This window comes from Typha angustifolia, chromosome 12 (genome assembly GCF_048772165.1).
Source record: "Typha angustifolia cultivar Huaian chromosome 12, ASM4877216v1, whole genome shotgun sequence".
NCBI lineage: Eukaryota > Viridiplantae > Streptophyta > Magnoliopsida > Poales > Typhaceae > Typha > Typha angustifolia.
The window spans coordinates 1,918,199-1,933,830 of record NC_133250.1 but is presented as its reverse complement, the minus strand read 5'-3'; the positions used below and the strand labels follow the sequence as shown (position 1 = coordinate 1,933,830).

Here is a 15,632-nt window from a genome sequence, read left to right as displayed (position 1 = left end):
TTAATTTAGTTTTATAATTAATTTAACATAATCATCAGATTAACTTATATTTATCTATCAAAAAATATGGTGCTTGATATTTTTCACCAAATAGATAGTTCCATTTATAAATAATAAAAAGAGGAGGCTTCGTTTGTAATATACTCAAAAATATAGTTTTTATTTATAATTTCCTAGATTTAATTTAGACCTTATAGGGATAATTTAACCTCATTTTAGAGCAAAAAATAAAATAAATAAATAAAGAGAGAGAGTTAAAAGTAAAATGGCCATCTGATATTTCGATGGTGAGATTTTTCATAGTTGGAGGGTTAATGTGTAAAACAAATGAGGGGGAGAAGGGGACGCGTAGAAATGGAGAATAGTTCAGGGGTATTAGTACAATTATCCCGAAAGAACAAGGTGAGAGAATATAAAGGGCTCTGGATTAAAGCTTTTGCGGAATCCGGCGGAGCATGTGACCGCAAGCCGAAAGGCGAGAGCGGAAAGTTTGGCCGCGTGCATGGGAAGGTTTTAAATATTGTGGATAAAATGAAATCGGCAGCTGGATTCGCTGTAAAGATGGGAATTAGGAATAAGGAGAGGAGGCTATTAATGTTGATTACCAAACCCAATTTTGCATTCTATTAATGTAGCCCATAGTTTGTAATTGATCTCACAATAGTAATATGAGATCTCCCTCGGCTACGAGCCCACAATTAGGATGTGTATGTGTGTCTAGGTCGAGTCTGGATTGAGCTGGACCGAATTTTGTTGAGCCAGGCTTGAACTGGAACCCTCGTCGAGCTAGAATTAGTAGGCCAAGGACCAACCTGAAAACCCCAAGGGCATCATTGAGACAGCCTGCCAAGTCTTTTTGATGGAGGGTCGAAATTATTAAATTAGAAACTTAAGCTATTAGATAATCGACCGACAATGTATTCATGCCTAAACAGAGAACAGGATGTGAGACCCAACAATTGGCATACTGGCCGGGAATCTACCTCTCAACCTACATCGCAGGTTCAAAGTCGTCCAATGAGAATGAGGAAAATGGTGTGGTCCATGTAGGAAAAGTTAGCACCACATGTGACTGTAGTATTTGCTCATTAATTTATGGCAAAGAGAGTTAACTCATTTGTCTAATCTATAATTAGTCGTAATGCCACCCTAGCCCAAAAGAGCTCCATCAAGGCTTTAGTCTCTCTCTCTCTCTCTCCTCCGCCTAATCCGCAGCGTGCCCTAAAAGTTTATGCATGTCCAACGGTGATCAAATACCTCATGCATATGAAATGGCACGAGTGGATTTCCTTGGACCTACCTGCAATGATGGCTTGAGTTGGTCTTTAGGATGGAGAGTACTTCAATTGGGCCCATTTGTTGGAGAGCAGTAATCTTTTCCTTGATTGATCTACAAATTTATTTAGATGGCATATGTCAGAAATTTGCATGGAAGTCTATGGAATTTAAGGTGATGATAGAAATAAAAGGACTAGATATAAAGGAAATCGTTTTGTTGTGTTTGTGTGATAGATTATAAGCTAGTGGGCTAATTCTTCTAATAGATAATAGATAGACCATTAAGAGTCAAATCAAATGCAAAATCTAAGGCACATAGTGCAAGCCACAGATTTCTTTATATGAGAAATTCTTTTTGCCTTCCAAGTAACAAGCCACAACAAGCTTAATCTAGTGTACATGGCACTATTCACCTATTTGTTTTTGAGAAATTCTTCTATATTTTGCAGGACTATGACCTCTTGTCACAGAGTAATGCATTCCAGTATTACAATGATGTTGCAATTTTTATTGTAGTTTTTTTTTAAAAAAAATAAATAAATTTCCAAATCAACTTGCAATTTATTAACTGAAGATAGTAATAACATAATATTCCAATGCAAACACGAAAGTTTTAAATAGATTTGAGTTTAATATAACTAAGTTCATGTCATAGATAGATTGACTTGTCTAACATGATAATTAGACAAGTCATATTCATGTTGAGTATCTTGATATGTATAACTTGTTTTTTTGTTTAACTCATTCATGACCCGTCAATCTATTTATGACACAATAATCTAATTATGATCTGGATAATCCATTCATTACTCAAAAATTCCATTTATAACTAAACACGAATAAACCCATTTATAAAGGAGATAGATCTATTTACAACCTAAATTACTAATATATATTAAAAATAATTGATATAACTTGGTAACTCGTTTATGACTCGTATAACCTGTTTAATAAATGAGTTGTCTTTGTGTTGATTTGAATCTAACCCGATCTGGTTGCCACCCACACAAGGTAGATATTTCTTACAACATCGACTACTAATTAATTTTGTAATTTTCCACGCTACCGCAATTAGACACCTGCCCAGTATTTGGCTTATCAAGCTAAACCAAGCCAAGTTTCCTGTATGTTGAGTTCATGCCTAAGAAATCAATGGCATTGCTCTCCACTGGAACAACCGCATAAATTTTCCTTCATTTGCTTCATAGTTTGGTAGAGTAATACCCCCTAGATAGGCAGCAAACACTAGCCTAAGAAACTTAGAGATCTGGATAAGTTCAAAGAAGAAAAAGAATGACACTTGAAGAGAAAACCATAAGATCATATACTTTCCTCATCATGTTGATTCTTCAAGATCTCACCACGCTTCTTGCCAGCCTTTCATGATACAACATGTTGAATATTAAAGAGCATTTGGAGATCTTTAATGCCCCCCAAAGCATCCAAGTCTTGCCAATCATGTGCCTTTCTTTCACTTTTCTCCACTTTTTACAGCCTTCAGAGTTCAGACATGATCACATTAGACCACCAACAGGAGAGAATCATGATGCCATCCATTGGAAATCATCAGTGCTCTGAGGCATGCAGATACATAGTCAAACATTTGTTGGTGTTTTTTCCTTTATGATGCAGTACATCTTCTTGCACTTACCTCCAACCAAGTCAATAAGAATGTTCCCCATCCAAGAAGTGGCATGATGCTTATGATATGTTCTACTTCTTTTCTCTGTAAAGGAAAGGAAATGTTAGTCACAAATTCGAATTTGTCAACCAGTTAGCAGCATGGTTAGCTTCTCTTCTATTGCGCTTCGATCTATTCTATGACCTTTCTATTCTTTGTTAATGCCTTGTTTTGCTACTTATATTGTTATTACTATGGTTGGTTAAGTGGATCAGCTAGATCTACTTTTACTCTCACCTTTTCATTTCTGCCATACTAAAGTTTTCCCTTTTCATTTCTTTATATTCTCTGCCTACATTTTGTTACTTCTAATACATCCAATTTTCAGTGCAGATATCATACTGAAAACAACAGCCATACACCAGTTTTATGTTGCTATTAGTTTGATCTTCTCTGTTCGCCCTTACAAAGACAAACATTGGCCTCTGGGGCCACTAGACTGGCCTACATAAGAATTTATTATCTATGATCATGAAACTTAATAGTTCTTGAATACTATATAGTAGCCACTGCACTTCAAAGTTCAGTTTACAATATGTTAGCTCTATCACTTCCCCTCATTGAAAGGAATCCTGCCAAAGCAAAAGCATGCTTCATTAGAGAGAAAAGAAGGTAAAAAGAAAGGAAAAGGACCACATTGCCACTCTAGAATCTGATAAACATAATACTCTAGTTCATACCTCACCACCATGCTCCAGAGATGAAATCCACTACTCTCATACTCTATTTCCCACATGCTTCTCCAACCTCAGCTGATGCAAGAGCCCAAGAACTCACAAACAAGGCAAGCCAATTTAAATTCCTTCCTCTCTTAGTTTATTTGTGTTCAGATTGTTACTAAGATGCTAACTTTACAGGAAGACATGGTATCAAAGAGCATTGGAGAATATAGTAATACTATGGAAGCCTGCAACAAAATCAACTGTGACAAAATCTAATGGAATTCCTACCACCTGCAGCAGACCAAAGCTAAGGAAATGTTCATCTCTGAAGGTGGCATCTTCATTCACACGCGTCTGTCTGTGTGCTCCTATGTCATCCTACAATGAAGCTTTTCATGTTGTGGTGCCGCCTAGAAGAAGCAATAGTTATCCAAGATCAAAATCTTTTGCATCACCCTCAGAAAGAATTACAAGCACGAGAACATCGGTGGAAGGGCGACGGGTGTTCAGGGGGAAGTCGTTGACGGATGACATACTGATGAGAAGATTTGTGGTGGAAGAGGAGGCAATGATGCAGTTGAGGAGGAGAAACCAGATGGAGTTCATCAGAAGGAGGAATGCCATGAGAAGAAAGAAGCTTGGGCCTAGTCCTCTCAGTAGGATGGTACTGGCTGAAGAAGTGCAAGTATATAACTGAGAGCCTTTGTAAGAATTACCATCTTTGGCATTTGTTTCATTAGTCCTTCTCTGACGTGCTTGTAAATTGCATGCTCCCCTTGAAAGGGAGATGTGTTCTTAATTGACAAGAGGACATGAGACTAAGCTTATTGCTTCACTATATATCTGTATGATATGCTGTGAAGCATAATGCAATTATAAATCTGTCTTCTTATATATGTCTCAAATTCATAATGCATTGCTTTCTCACGAAAGAGAAAACAATATTTAGAGAGAAAAGAAAAAATTATGCTAACACCTCCTGAACTACACCCCTCTTAACTACTAAAATTTGACGACGACATGAAGTTTCCGTATCTCGGTTATTGAGTGGGTGTATTTGTAAGGAAGAAAATAAGTTTAGGGATAATATATATCACAACTATAGTTCAGTCAGCATTAGTGTAACTTCTGAGAAACAAAGGAAAAGACCACAGAGTATAGTCACACCTACACTTCTAGATAAAATTGTCACTTGAAAAACAAAATAAAGTTATTCTATCAGCAGCAAAAATCCCCTAACAGATCAGCTCAACTATTAAAATTAAGCAGGATGCAGGAAAGATGAAAGATTTAGATATCTTCTTTTAAAATGACTGGAAAAGTAAAAGATTTTATTTATCTCAACCTGGCCGCCAATCTTGACCTCTAGCCCAGATCAATATGTTCAAATCCATATCTTTAGGGTGTGGGACACCTCCAAATTGGCTGCAAGTTTGTTGGCATCCTTGAATTCTGGTGTCATGTATTCGCTGCCAGACAAAATTAAGTTGACTACAAATACAACTCACTATTGGAGTTGATAATTGTACCTGTATGTTGTTTTCAAATCTTCTACTATAGTTGAATGACAAGAGAGAAACCATCAAAGTAAGCTTATTTGTATCATTATTTTTTTCACAATAAAGCATGTAGAGTTGTACACTAGTCCAAACTGAAGTGGAACTTAGGACAGTCTCTGGAAATTATTGTCCAGATGAAGACAAAAATATGCACATATATAGTGACAAACCCAACTTTACAATTAATTTCTATATGGGTGATGTTTGACGCCAATATAGGAGGAAATTGGCTAGCCAAAGTGAACAGCAACTTGAACAAGGATAAGTGGGAGAAAGAAGAAAATCTTGGAACAATATTATGTAGTTGAGGATTCAGTACTGAGTGTAGCACTAACATTATTGCATACATTACAATGTGAAAACACATTCCAAGGGGGGAAATCAATAAGGCTGAAATTATGATAAAAGATGAAACACCTAGAATTTCAGGATTCATGAAGTAGTAAGGATCATAATTCCAGTGAAGTGGAAATACTAGAAGGATAAACTGAAGTCATACCATTTGATTTCTTAATTTAAGCATGAATGCTCAGATAATCTCATATTGAGAAAACAAATTATTTCCTGGTACATTATAGAATAATGTAGATCATTAATAATCCATTTAAAACATATAACCTTTATATTAAGGGCGATCACCAGTACAGGATGTCTACTTTCTGTAGGTACAGATGAGTATGACAAAGCAACGCAAGGAATCACATTACTTGGAGCATCTCTCCAACAATCAAGAGCCTAATTACTAAATCCTAAACAACAGACGATATATGACAAAACACAAGAATGGATAGGGCAGCACTGATTTCATGCTAAAGGAAACCAGAAGCATATTGTGCTTTGACAGAATCAAGTAAGATTTACATATAAACAGGCAAGAACAAAACAAGTGATTGGTGTTTACATTTCAAACCATTCATAGAATGAAGCAGGAGAACTGAGAACCTTACAAGCCTGTGTCCTCTTAAAGAGAATATCCTGGAGAAGCATCACTAAACAAACAAATCATCAATACAAGGCCCAACGGAGACACATTCCTCTCTTCTTATCACCACATTATGTCTCCGAAGCTTGAACATCTCCAATCCCATAGAAGTAATCCTGCGACAGCCATGTATGTACAACACTTCAAGTCTTTCACAACCATCTCCCAAAGCCTGCAATCCTCGGTCACATAGGTTTCGGCATCGGTTAACATGTAGAACTTTCAAGCTTTTACAGCTTGAACCGATGGCAGACCATCCTGAGAATCGGATCTCGTGGCACACAGCCAGACTCCACTCCTCAAGCAAAGGACAGCCCTTTGCTATGATTGATACTGAATCATCAACAACAAACCTGCATAGCCTGAGGTTCAGAAACCGGAGCCTCATGGCATATCCAGCACCTAATGCAGCCAATCCATCAATTCCAACCAAGTTTCTCAAGTTGGATACGTTCAAATACTCAAGCCCACCCCCACTGACTGTTTCCAATAAACCCTCTGGAGAAAGCATGCATGAGTCAGCTTCTAGATAAGTTAGTGTATTTGAACATCCACTGAATCCCAAGCCTGATACACCCTTGCAATACGAAATGATAAGAGCTTGAAGCAAGGGACATCCCTGGCAGAGTTTGTTTATCCCATGATCAGAAATCAGCATGCAATATCCCAAATTAACATTCTTCAAGCCATGACAAGACTTAGCAAGACTTTCCAAACCAACATCAGTAACATTACAACGATGGAGAGTAACGGTTACCAAATTAGGACATCCTCTGGGCACTTGAGCCAGGCCATTATCTGTGATCCCAAAACAACAATATAAAGAAAGAGACTGGAGGCTTAATCCATAACTTCCCAGTCTACTCAAAGCTGAATCAGGTAGCTCCGTGCACCCAGCTAGAGATATTGAGCTAAGAAATGGGAAACGCACCAGTAGCCTTGGTAGATATCGAGCATAGACCTGGTAAACTTTTGGATTATAAGAGTATGGGAATACTAATGATCTGCGAGCTAAATTTTGAATCTGAAACCAACGGTGACAGGTTAACCCAAAAGCATTCCTGTCTGTCGTGCTGTGGAGTCCTCGAAATATAATAAGCAAACAATCATCAGGTAGGTAGCTCCTGGTGCAATCCAAGTGATTATCCATTCTCCTTTATCCAAATTAAAAATCTGTTCTTACTGCTCAAAGTTAAAGAGCTCAGATCTTTATCAAGTATTCTACCAGGTTGAGGATGACATTGCAGAATTGAAGCTCCAGGAGACGGGTGACTTTTGCCTATTTGCAGCAGAAAGTGCAATTTTTGATCAATAGTGAACCCACATGACAGAGAATCAACCTATGTCATCTCCCTTAGTAAATCAGCTGAGATATCAAATAGGACAGTTATTGATAGACTTTTGGCATTCAAAGCTATTAGATTACAATATCTCAAATACAAGTGGTATCCACAGGATGAACAACAGAATTAAGGCATATATGTTAGCCATTGGATATAAAATCCTCTTTTATGTCATCAAGAAAAATAAATAAACAATTTTTGAGCAAATAAGAGTGCAAAATATGAGAAAATGGCTGATGAAGTCATGTTTAAGATAAAAAGAATGACCTAGCAGAATACATAGTTCACAAGTAGTTGGAAATAAAGCAAATGTTTAATAAACATTTGAATTATTTCAATTTAAATTTTCTTGCCACTTCATAGGAGTGGCAATGAGGAACCTGCAAGATCTTTTGTGAATTTCACAAGAAACAAGTGCAGTACTTATGAGAGCAACAAATTTCTAAGTAAATTTCAATTCTTTGTCAGAGACACACGATATAATTGTGGTAGCTTGAAATGAAAATGTAACATAATATTTGGTAACACTAAAAGACCACATAAAGCTTTAGTATTTTCTTCAGTTCATTAGACCGATATGCGTAACATTCTTCAGAATTAGATTAGCAGAATTTCTTAGTCAGGATAAAGGTCTACATATTGAGAACAATGAACTCATACATATATTATAGAAAGAAGAAAAAAATTCTAAATGCTACGACATTAAACTATTTCAAAGTGATGAGAATTTGCAGCAACATACTGAATGAAATCATTTTAGCTATTTGAAATTGATAACAATGATGACCATGCCTGCTTTGTACATGTACTATAAGAAAAAAAATTTAAATGCTGCAACATTAAACTATTTAAAAGTTATGAGAATTTGCAGCAACACACTGAATGAAAATCGTTTTAGCTACTTGAAGTTGATAGCAATTAGCAACAATAACTGTGTCTGCTCTGTACATATACTATAGAAAGAAAAAGAAATATAATGCTGCAGCATTAAACTATTAAAAAGTTATGAGAATTTGCAGCAACATACTGAATAAAAATCATTTTTGGCTTTTAGCTACATGAAGTTGATAGCAATGATGGCCGTGCCTGTTCAGTACATATACTATAGAAAGAAAAAAATCTAAATGCCACAACATCAAACTATCTAAAAGTTATGAAAATTTGTAGCAACATACCGAATGAAAATCATTTTAGCCATTTGAAGTTGATAGCAATGATGGCCGTGCCAGTTGACACGGTCCAACCTGTCTCAATTGACATAGGTTTCTTATTTTTTTTTTTATACTTTAAGAACTAACTAATTTGGGGTGTACAAATGATAGATCTATCTTAATTTTGCTAGTTCTATTATTTGTTAGCATCTTTATATATAGATCTAGCATTTTAGTACTAGATATATGAAAGTTATTCTTTAAAATATAGGAATCAATGGGAAAATTTGATTTCCCATTGATTCCACTGATCCAGAGAATGCTGTTAACTTTAAGGGAATTCCAGTTAGTTTCAGTTTAGATATGGCGCAGCATAAATTTCACAAAGATGATATGATATAATGTAGTATTTTACTGTAAAAGAGGAAATTTTTGTCAGTCCATAATAACTTAACAAGCATAATCATGAACCAATGGGTAGTTCTTTTTCAACAACGTAAAAAAAAAAAAAAAAAAAAAAAGAAATTTCAACATATTTTGAAGTCAGTCGCTAATCTTCAAATGGAACTTTCCAAGTAAATTACTCTTATAGATCTTTCTGGAATAGCAAAATATTTAGTAATAGTTCACTAAGTAATTTCACTATGAAAAAAAGATTGGAATTTGTAACCAGAAATTTCACTAACCAGAAACCAGGGAAACAAAATGCAGAAATGGTAGCACCAGATGAGTCGCTACAAACACAGAGGAGGAAATCAGAGATTATAACCAAAGATTACCCTTAGGAAGAACAAAAATTGGATCTCAATTGAGAAAATACGAAGAGCACCTACAAACGACGTCCATTAGGCGATACACGGCTGCAAAGATTGGACTTTGACAAGCGATTGCAATCGAACGATCAAAATCCGATCTTTGGACATGGGGAAGAGAGAAGAAAGGGAGAAGTTTTAAAGACAATACTTTCCATTTCGTGGAGTTCGGGGGAAAACGACATCGTTAGATTGCCGCTGTGCTCTTCGAGAAACTCTCCAAGGGGAATCCGTGGAACTGGATCCAGAATTCTGGTTGGAGAAACTCCAAGCTTCCACGGGTTTAATGGGGGGAAAGTAGGCTAGAGGGAATACTTGGTCGATTTGATATTATCTGATGTCCACCTAATTGATTTCTTTTCTTGGATAAACTCACTTTTTTTAGAGCTCCGAGTTTAGTTTGATATGGTTATAGATTTCTCTATGGATCCATAGGCATATATACATAGAAATTTAGAATATTTCCTTTTGCTTTTAAATTTCTTTTAAATTTAGAATATTTTACCTCGACTGAAGCTCAAACTTGACTCGGTTTGGATTGTGCTGAGCTGAGCTTGAGTTAGAGCTGACTCGACTTAATAGTCTCAGCTTAAATATAATATTTATTAATATATATTAATTATATTTTTGATTTCTATCTAACGCTAACCCTAAGTCTAAGAAAATTTTAAACAAACCCAACCTTTCCCTTTATTGACCGACTCCTCCGACCTCCTCTTTCATCGACAAGCCACCACCATAGTTCCGCCTCCTTCTCCTCCATCAACAAGCCACCATCACAATGCCACCTCCTCCTTCTCCATCGACAAGCCATAGTCGTAGACCTCCTTCTCCTCCGTCAGCATCCTCCTCCTCTTCCATCGATAAGGCACCACTGCGACGTTGTCCTCCAGTCTTCTCATACTCCTCCATCGACAAGCCATAGTCGTAGACCTCCTTCTCCTCCGTCAGCATCCTCCTCCTTTTCCATCGATAAGGCACCACTGCGACGTTGTCCTCCAGTCTTCTCATACTCCTCCATCGACAAGCCATGGTTGCAAGTTACCGTTGTGGTGCCGCCTCCTCGTCCTCCTTCAGCAACCCGTTGTCATCGCCTTCTCCTCTTCCTCGAATCAAGTTTGGGCTTGACTTGAGCTTAGTTCAGTTGAGGTAAGTCGAGCATAAACATCAAACTAGCTTGAAAACTAATATCAAGCCAAGACTAAACTAGAGTCGATTCACTTAGGCTCGACTCTTTTATACCCCTACTTACACATAAACCTTTTGAAAGGATGTTTGTCTTAAAAACTATGACAATATGACTATATGTCTACGAGTCATATATAAGTGTTAGGTAAAACAAAAATGCACTTTCCATTTATGAAAAGTATTGTTCTATAGAGTCAGCGAATTTTAGTTTAGCCCAACCTAAAAATTTAGTTGAAATCGACCTTGGGTCATAACAACATTTAGAATTATGTTTTATTAGAATACAATATCCGTTCAATTCATATCCCCAACTTGCGAACAATCCGCTTTTCTATTCCAATCATGATATCTTCTTGAGATCTGATTTTTCATCATTATTGGTTGAATAGATATGTATATAAGGTTGCAATCCTGAATCTTATAAATAAAGGTACTTATGTTATAATGATGATGATGATGATGATGATGATGATGATATATATAATGTCCCAGTGGCCAGAGCCCAAACATTAGATAGTTTCAGAGGAAGCCGAACAATCTAGCAATCCAAGATCTTATGGGAAGAAGAGGAAAATTGATAAATAACTCATTAACGAAAATTATATTTATTAGGAGATGCACACTTATATAGAAGCAAGCTCCATCTACATTTGGAAATCACTACTAAGAACTTAATTATAGTTTGACACTCAAGTGTAGTCTGATAGCTCCATTTACCCACCCACCCACAAACACACTCTCTCTCACCAAACCCCTATTCTCAACCGGCGGCGACCCCATCGAGGATACCAACTAAGCCCACGTCCACTTCACCCACTCCCCACTACTCCCTTCCTTCAGTTCACACAACCGCAACCTCCCTCTCACATCACCCACACTACAAACAACCCAGCCACTTTCTTCCCCTAGCCTTGACGCCACCCACTACCAAACTCCCTCGCCACAGCCACGGCCACCATCTCCCCTTGAGACCTTCACCGGATCATTCCACCCTCATCCATAATTGCTATTGCCCACCTTCTCTATATCGATGCCATTTACGCCACCAATCTAGCTCGGTTATGTTGATGGTCATAACACTGATGACCATCTCCTCCTTTACTATAACTTTGCTATATATGTTTGGTTCTAATGCAAACCTGGGCTAAGAAGTGAGACTGTATTCTTTAGGCCGGATGAATGACCCTTTGGTAAACTTCCATTGTAACCTTACATTAAATGAATGCTTTAAAAAAAGATATTCTTACAACTTTACACATTTCCTTTTTGCATTATTATCATTTATTGTATTTTCGACATTAGTTGAGATGACCAAAAAAAAAAAAAAATCCTCATGCGAGTTTTTTTTTTAAAAAAAAAATTCTATGGAGTGTCATATTTAGTCTTTAACTTTAAAAAATATATATAATTTTAAAAAAAAATTATATTTTACCGTAATGTGTGAGGTTTTATTTGTGTCATTTTTACCCCTTTGGTGATTAGATTAAATTGCAATCCTCGTTGAAGACAAAATTATAGAAGATTTAATAAAGTTTTAAATGCATTTAAAATAATATCAATTGAATCACAAATAACAAATATATAATGAAAAAAATATATATTTGTTCAATATATATTTTTTTTAGATGCGTTAAAAAATTTATTCAATTTTGGACAATTTTGTCTCTAATGAAAATCTTAAAAATTTAAAGTTGATGGAAAGTATAAAAGTATCAATTTAAATATAATTATAAAAAAGTAAAATAACAGAAATAAAATTATAAAAAGATGGAGTGAATTTAGGCCAAACCATAGGGTACTTAAAATGTAGTTTTCTATTATCAAATATAATATGAAATATATAAGTTTTGAGTTGAAAAATGATTATTTTATTTGTATAATAGATCATTTATATAAAAAAAATTAGTAAATATTCTATGAACAAACATGTAGTCTGATAGCAGAAAGAAGAACTTCACAGTAAAATAAGGATTTTTTAAAAAAAAACTAAAGTTTGCTAGCTGAATTTATATATAAAGAAAAAATAGAATATTTTCACATATGAATTTTTCCTTGACTTTTGAATAGAAATGAAAGACAGTGACTACTATTAACAAAAACTGGTGCCTTGATGAACTTCTATAGAAGCTGATGACTGAAGTATATTTATTTATTTTTTTTCTGCCACCAAAATCTGCACAGATCGAGACATTTGATCATTTGCTGAGAATTCTTCCGGATTGTATCTCCTCTGCGGCAGCATCGTCTTCTTCTCCTGTCCTGTTGCGTTGAGCCATTGCAGCATCCATGGTTTGTTTTCCGTGCAATGCAGGTGCAATGACCAAATGCATTAGCCTCTGGGACCGGCCTAGCCTTGATTTCGATCGATGAAACAGGAGACTCCGGGATACCCCAGATGATCTGAATCGGCGAAGTGGGTCCGTAATGATCCAACAAGAAAGATTCCAATGTACAATTCATCTCTGTCTGCTCCTCCTCATCTGATATTTTATCCAGGTCTTCCACTGGCTTAGTATCAGTCAAAGCATCACATGGTTTGCCAAAACGTTTGGCAAAATAGCGAGCCTTTGCGGTCTCGAAGGCTTTTCTTGCTTCTGAATCATCCCAGTTGGCTATATTATCATAGACCTGAAGCATCAGTTTAGCTTGCCGTATCTTCTTCCATGGAATTGAATGCTCAACTGTGCAGAAATCTCTCTCCCATTGAGGAACTGGCTGCCCTGGAATTATAAAAAGAAAGAAAAGATTAGCTTAGGAGGGAACAAAAACATAAACAAAACCCATATAAGATCCCAACACCACACAATCAAGAAAAAGAATTCATTTAAAGAAAACAGAGGCGAAAGAAAGAAAGAAATAACCAGAGGTAAACAACTCTAGCGGATAAATCCAAAAAGATTTTGATGGAAGAAAGAAAAGAAGAAAAACAAAATAACCCAGTTGGGAGAATTACTCGAGGAAGCTAGAGGCTGCTTGCCGTCCTTCTTCTTATGCCTTTCTCTCGTCTCCCCCATCTCACAATCCTACAAGAAGACAAAGGAAAAAAAAATAAAGAAATGAAACCTAGAGAAGGAAAGAAAGCGAAGCGTGCAGAGAGGAGAGAGCGTAGAGATCCGGGAGCGCAGAGAGTCGAAAGCGTAGAGAGCCGAGAGCGCAGAGAGTCGAAAGCGTAGAGAGCCGAGAGCGCAGAGAGTCGAAAGCGTAGAGAGCCGAGAGCGCGGAGAGCGTAGAGAGCCGAGAGATAGCCGAAGAGGAAGATAGATAATAACAAATATGACAGAGAGAGAGTTATATATAAACCGTAACGGTCGGTTATTATTTAATAAGTTCAGTGAGTTAGAGTTGCACAATGACCTTAATACCCTTGTGTGAGTTTAAAATTAAAGGTAAAAAAGTATATTTTTAAAATGAAAAGTATTTTAGGTGTTCTCAAATTTTACTTTGAAAAGTAACGAAACATGAATTATTCCATTAGTTGGTATTAACTTAAAATTAGTTGGCACTAAAAGCAAAATAAATGGGTATATGTTACAGTGTAAATAATAATATTAAAAAAAATTACGGTGTTTTTGATACAATTTCATTTTTACCATTATTATATATATTATAAATAATAAATATAATTAATTTGATTATATGTTTATTATTATGGTGTATTGGTTAGGAGCGTAACGGAAAGCTTGATAGATCCTAGGTAGATAAAGCATGAATTGAAATTAATTTCTAGTATATATATAACCACCTAACCCTAAAAATAAAAAAAATAAAAAGGTGAAATATATATATTATATGGGCCCGACAAGGCCAGCCACAGTTGTGCACATGTAGCCAGGCGCTGCACATGGTTTGCGGTCTCCGCCGCCGCCACCAAGGTGAGCCTCATTCTCCTCTCTTCTCACTTCTCTTTCTCTCAAGTTCGCCGAAATCGAGCCGCCGACGAGAGGCCGACCGCTTGCTGACCACCAGCAGTCGAGCCCCCTCCTCTTTCTCTTCTCTTCTTCTTTTTTCATTCTCTTCTTATGCTTTTATTGTTCTTCTCCCTCCGTTTCCATTCTACTCTACAGCAATAGTAATTTTTTATTTTCTATTTTATGAAATTTTATTTTTTGTTAATTCAAAATAGATTATTTAGGCAATTAATCATATTTAATATATATATATATATTCAATAATATGTTTATTATTATTATTTGTAATTAGTTTAATTATTAATTAATTATGTTATAATTAAACTTTTATACATAATATATGTATTACTTATATATATTATATATTTATATTTGTTGGATTAATACATAGTTTCATTTCTTTTCTTTGATAAACCCACCTTTTTTTTGAGCTCCGAAAGAAATATTCTAAGAATATTTCTTTTTTAATTTCTTTCTTCTTCACAAGGTGTCAAAATAAATGAGTAGCTCGGGTTTAGCTAGGACTTAATTATAGGTCGACTGAAACTCAAACTTGGCTCAGTTTGGCTTGAGCTGAGCTATGCTTGAGTTAGAGCTAACTCGACTTGATAGGCTCAGCTTAAATATAATATTTATTCATATATATTAATTATAAATATATTTATAATTAATATTTTTTGATCCAATGACTCCTATGATGTTATTTCTATCTAACCCTAACCTTTAAATCTAATAAAATTCTAGCCGACAAATCCAACCTCCTTCTCCATCGACTAGCTCCTCAGGCCTCCTCCTCCTCTATCAACAAGCCACCGCCATAGTGCCTCCTTCTCCTCGCCCATCGACAAGCCATCATTGCAGACCTCCTTCTCCTCCATTAGCATCCTCCTCCTTCTCCATCGACAAGGCACCATTGTGATGCCAGCCTCTTCCTCCGACCTTCTCATCCTCCTCCATCAATAAGCCATATTTGCAAGTCACCATCACAACACCACCACCTCTTCCTCCTTTTTTAGCAAGTTGCTGCCGCCTCCTCCTCTTCCTCCAACCAAGCTTGGGCTTGACTTG

At 36.2% G+C, this 15,632-nt stretch overlaps 3 protein-coding genes across 8 annotated transcripts; 1 reads left to right on the top strand and 2 right to left on the bottom strand.

Annotated features, from left to right (window-relative positions):
- The first annotated feature begins 3,331 nt into the window (after positions 1-3,331).
- Positions 3,332-4,775, top strand: LOC140772373 (uncharacterized). Its single transcript, XM_073114423.1, has 2 exons — positions 3,332-3,743; positions 3,817-4,775. Exons 1-2 carry the CDS (start codon positions 3,694-3,696, stop codon positions 4,316-4,318), a joined length of 552 nt encoding a protein of 183 aa, XP_072970524.1. The 5' UTR covers positions 3,332-3,693; the 3' UTR covers positions 4,319-4,775.
- Positions 4,776-5,783: 1,008 nt separating this feature from the next.
- On the bottom strand, positions 5,784-9,861 carry LOC140772191 (F-box/LRR-repeat protein 12-like). 6 transcript variants are annotated; one of them, XM_073114125.1, is made up of 3 exons: positions 9,486-9,861; positions 9,343-9,390; positions 5,784-7,528 (listed from the first exon to the last, which is right to left on the bottom strand). In XM_073114125.1, exon 3 carries the CDS (start codon positions 7,310-7,312, stop codon positions 6,170-6,172), a length of 1,143 nt encoding a protein of 380 aa, XP_072970226.1. In that variant the 5' UTR covers positions 7,313-7,528; positions 9,343-9,390; positions 9,486-9,861; the 3' UTR covers positions 5,784-6,169. The 6 variants fall into 6 exon arrangements, with proteins under 6 accessions (XP_072970226.1, XP_072970227.1, XP_072970228.1 ...); XM_073114126.1 differs by having other exon boundaries at positions 5,784-7,441; XM_073114127.1 differs by having other exon boundaries at positions 9,490-9,861.
- A 2,796-nt stretch (positions 9,862-12,657) lies between these two features.
- LOC140772455 (uncharacterized) lies at positions 12,658-13,883 on the bottom strand. The gene is made up of 2 exons (XM_073114529.1): positions 13,610-13,883; positions 12,658-13,376 (listed from the first exon to the last, which is right to left on the bottom strand). Exons 1-2 carry the CDS (start codon positions 13,668-13,670, stop codon positions 12,802-12,804), a joined length of 636 nt encoding a protein of 211 aa, XP_072970630.1. The 5' UTR covers positions 13,671-13,883; the 3' UTR covers positions 12,658-12,801.
- Between the last annotated feature and the right edge of the window lie 1,749 nt (positions 13,884-15,632).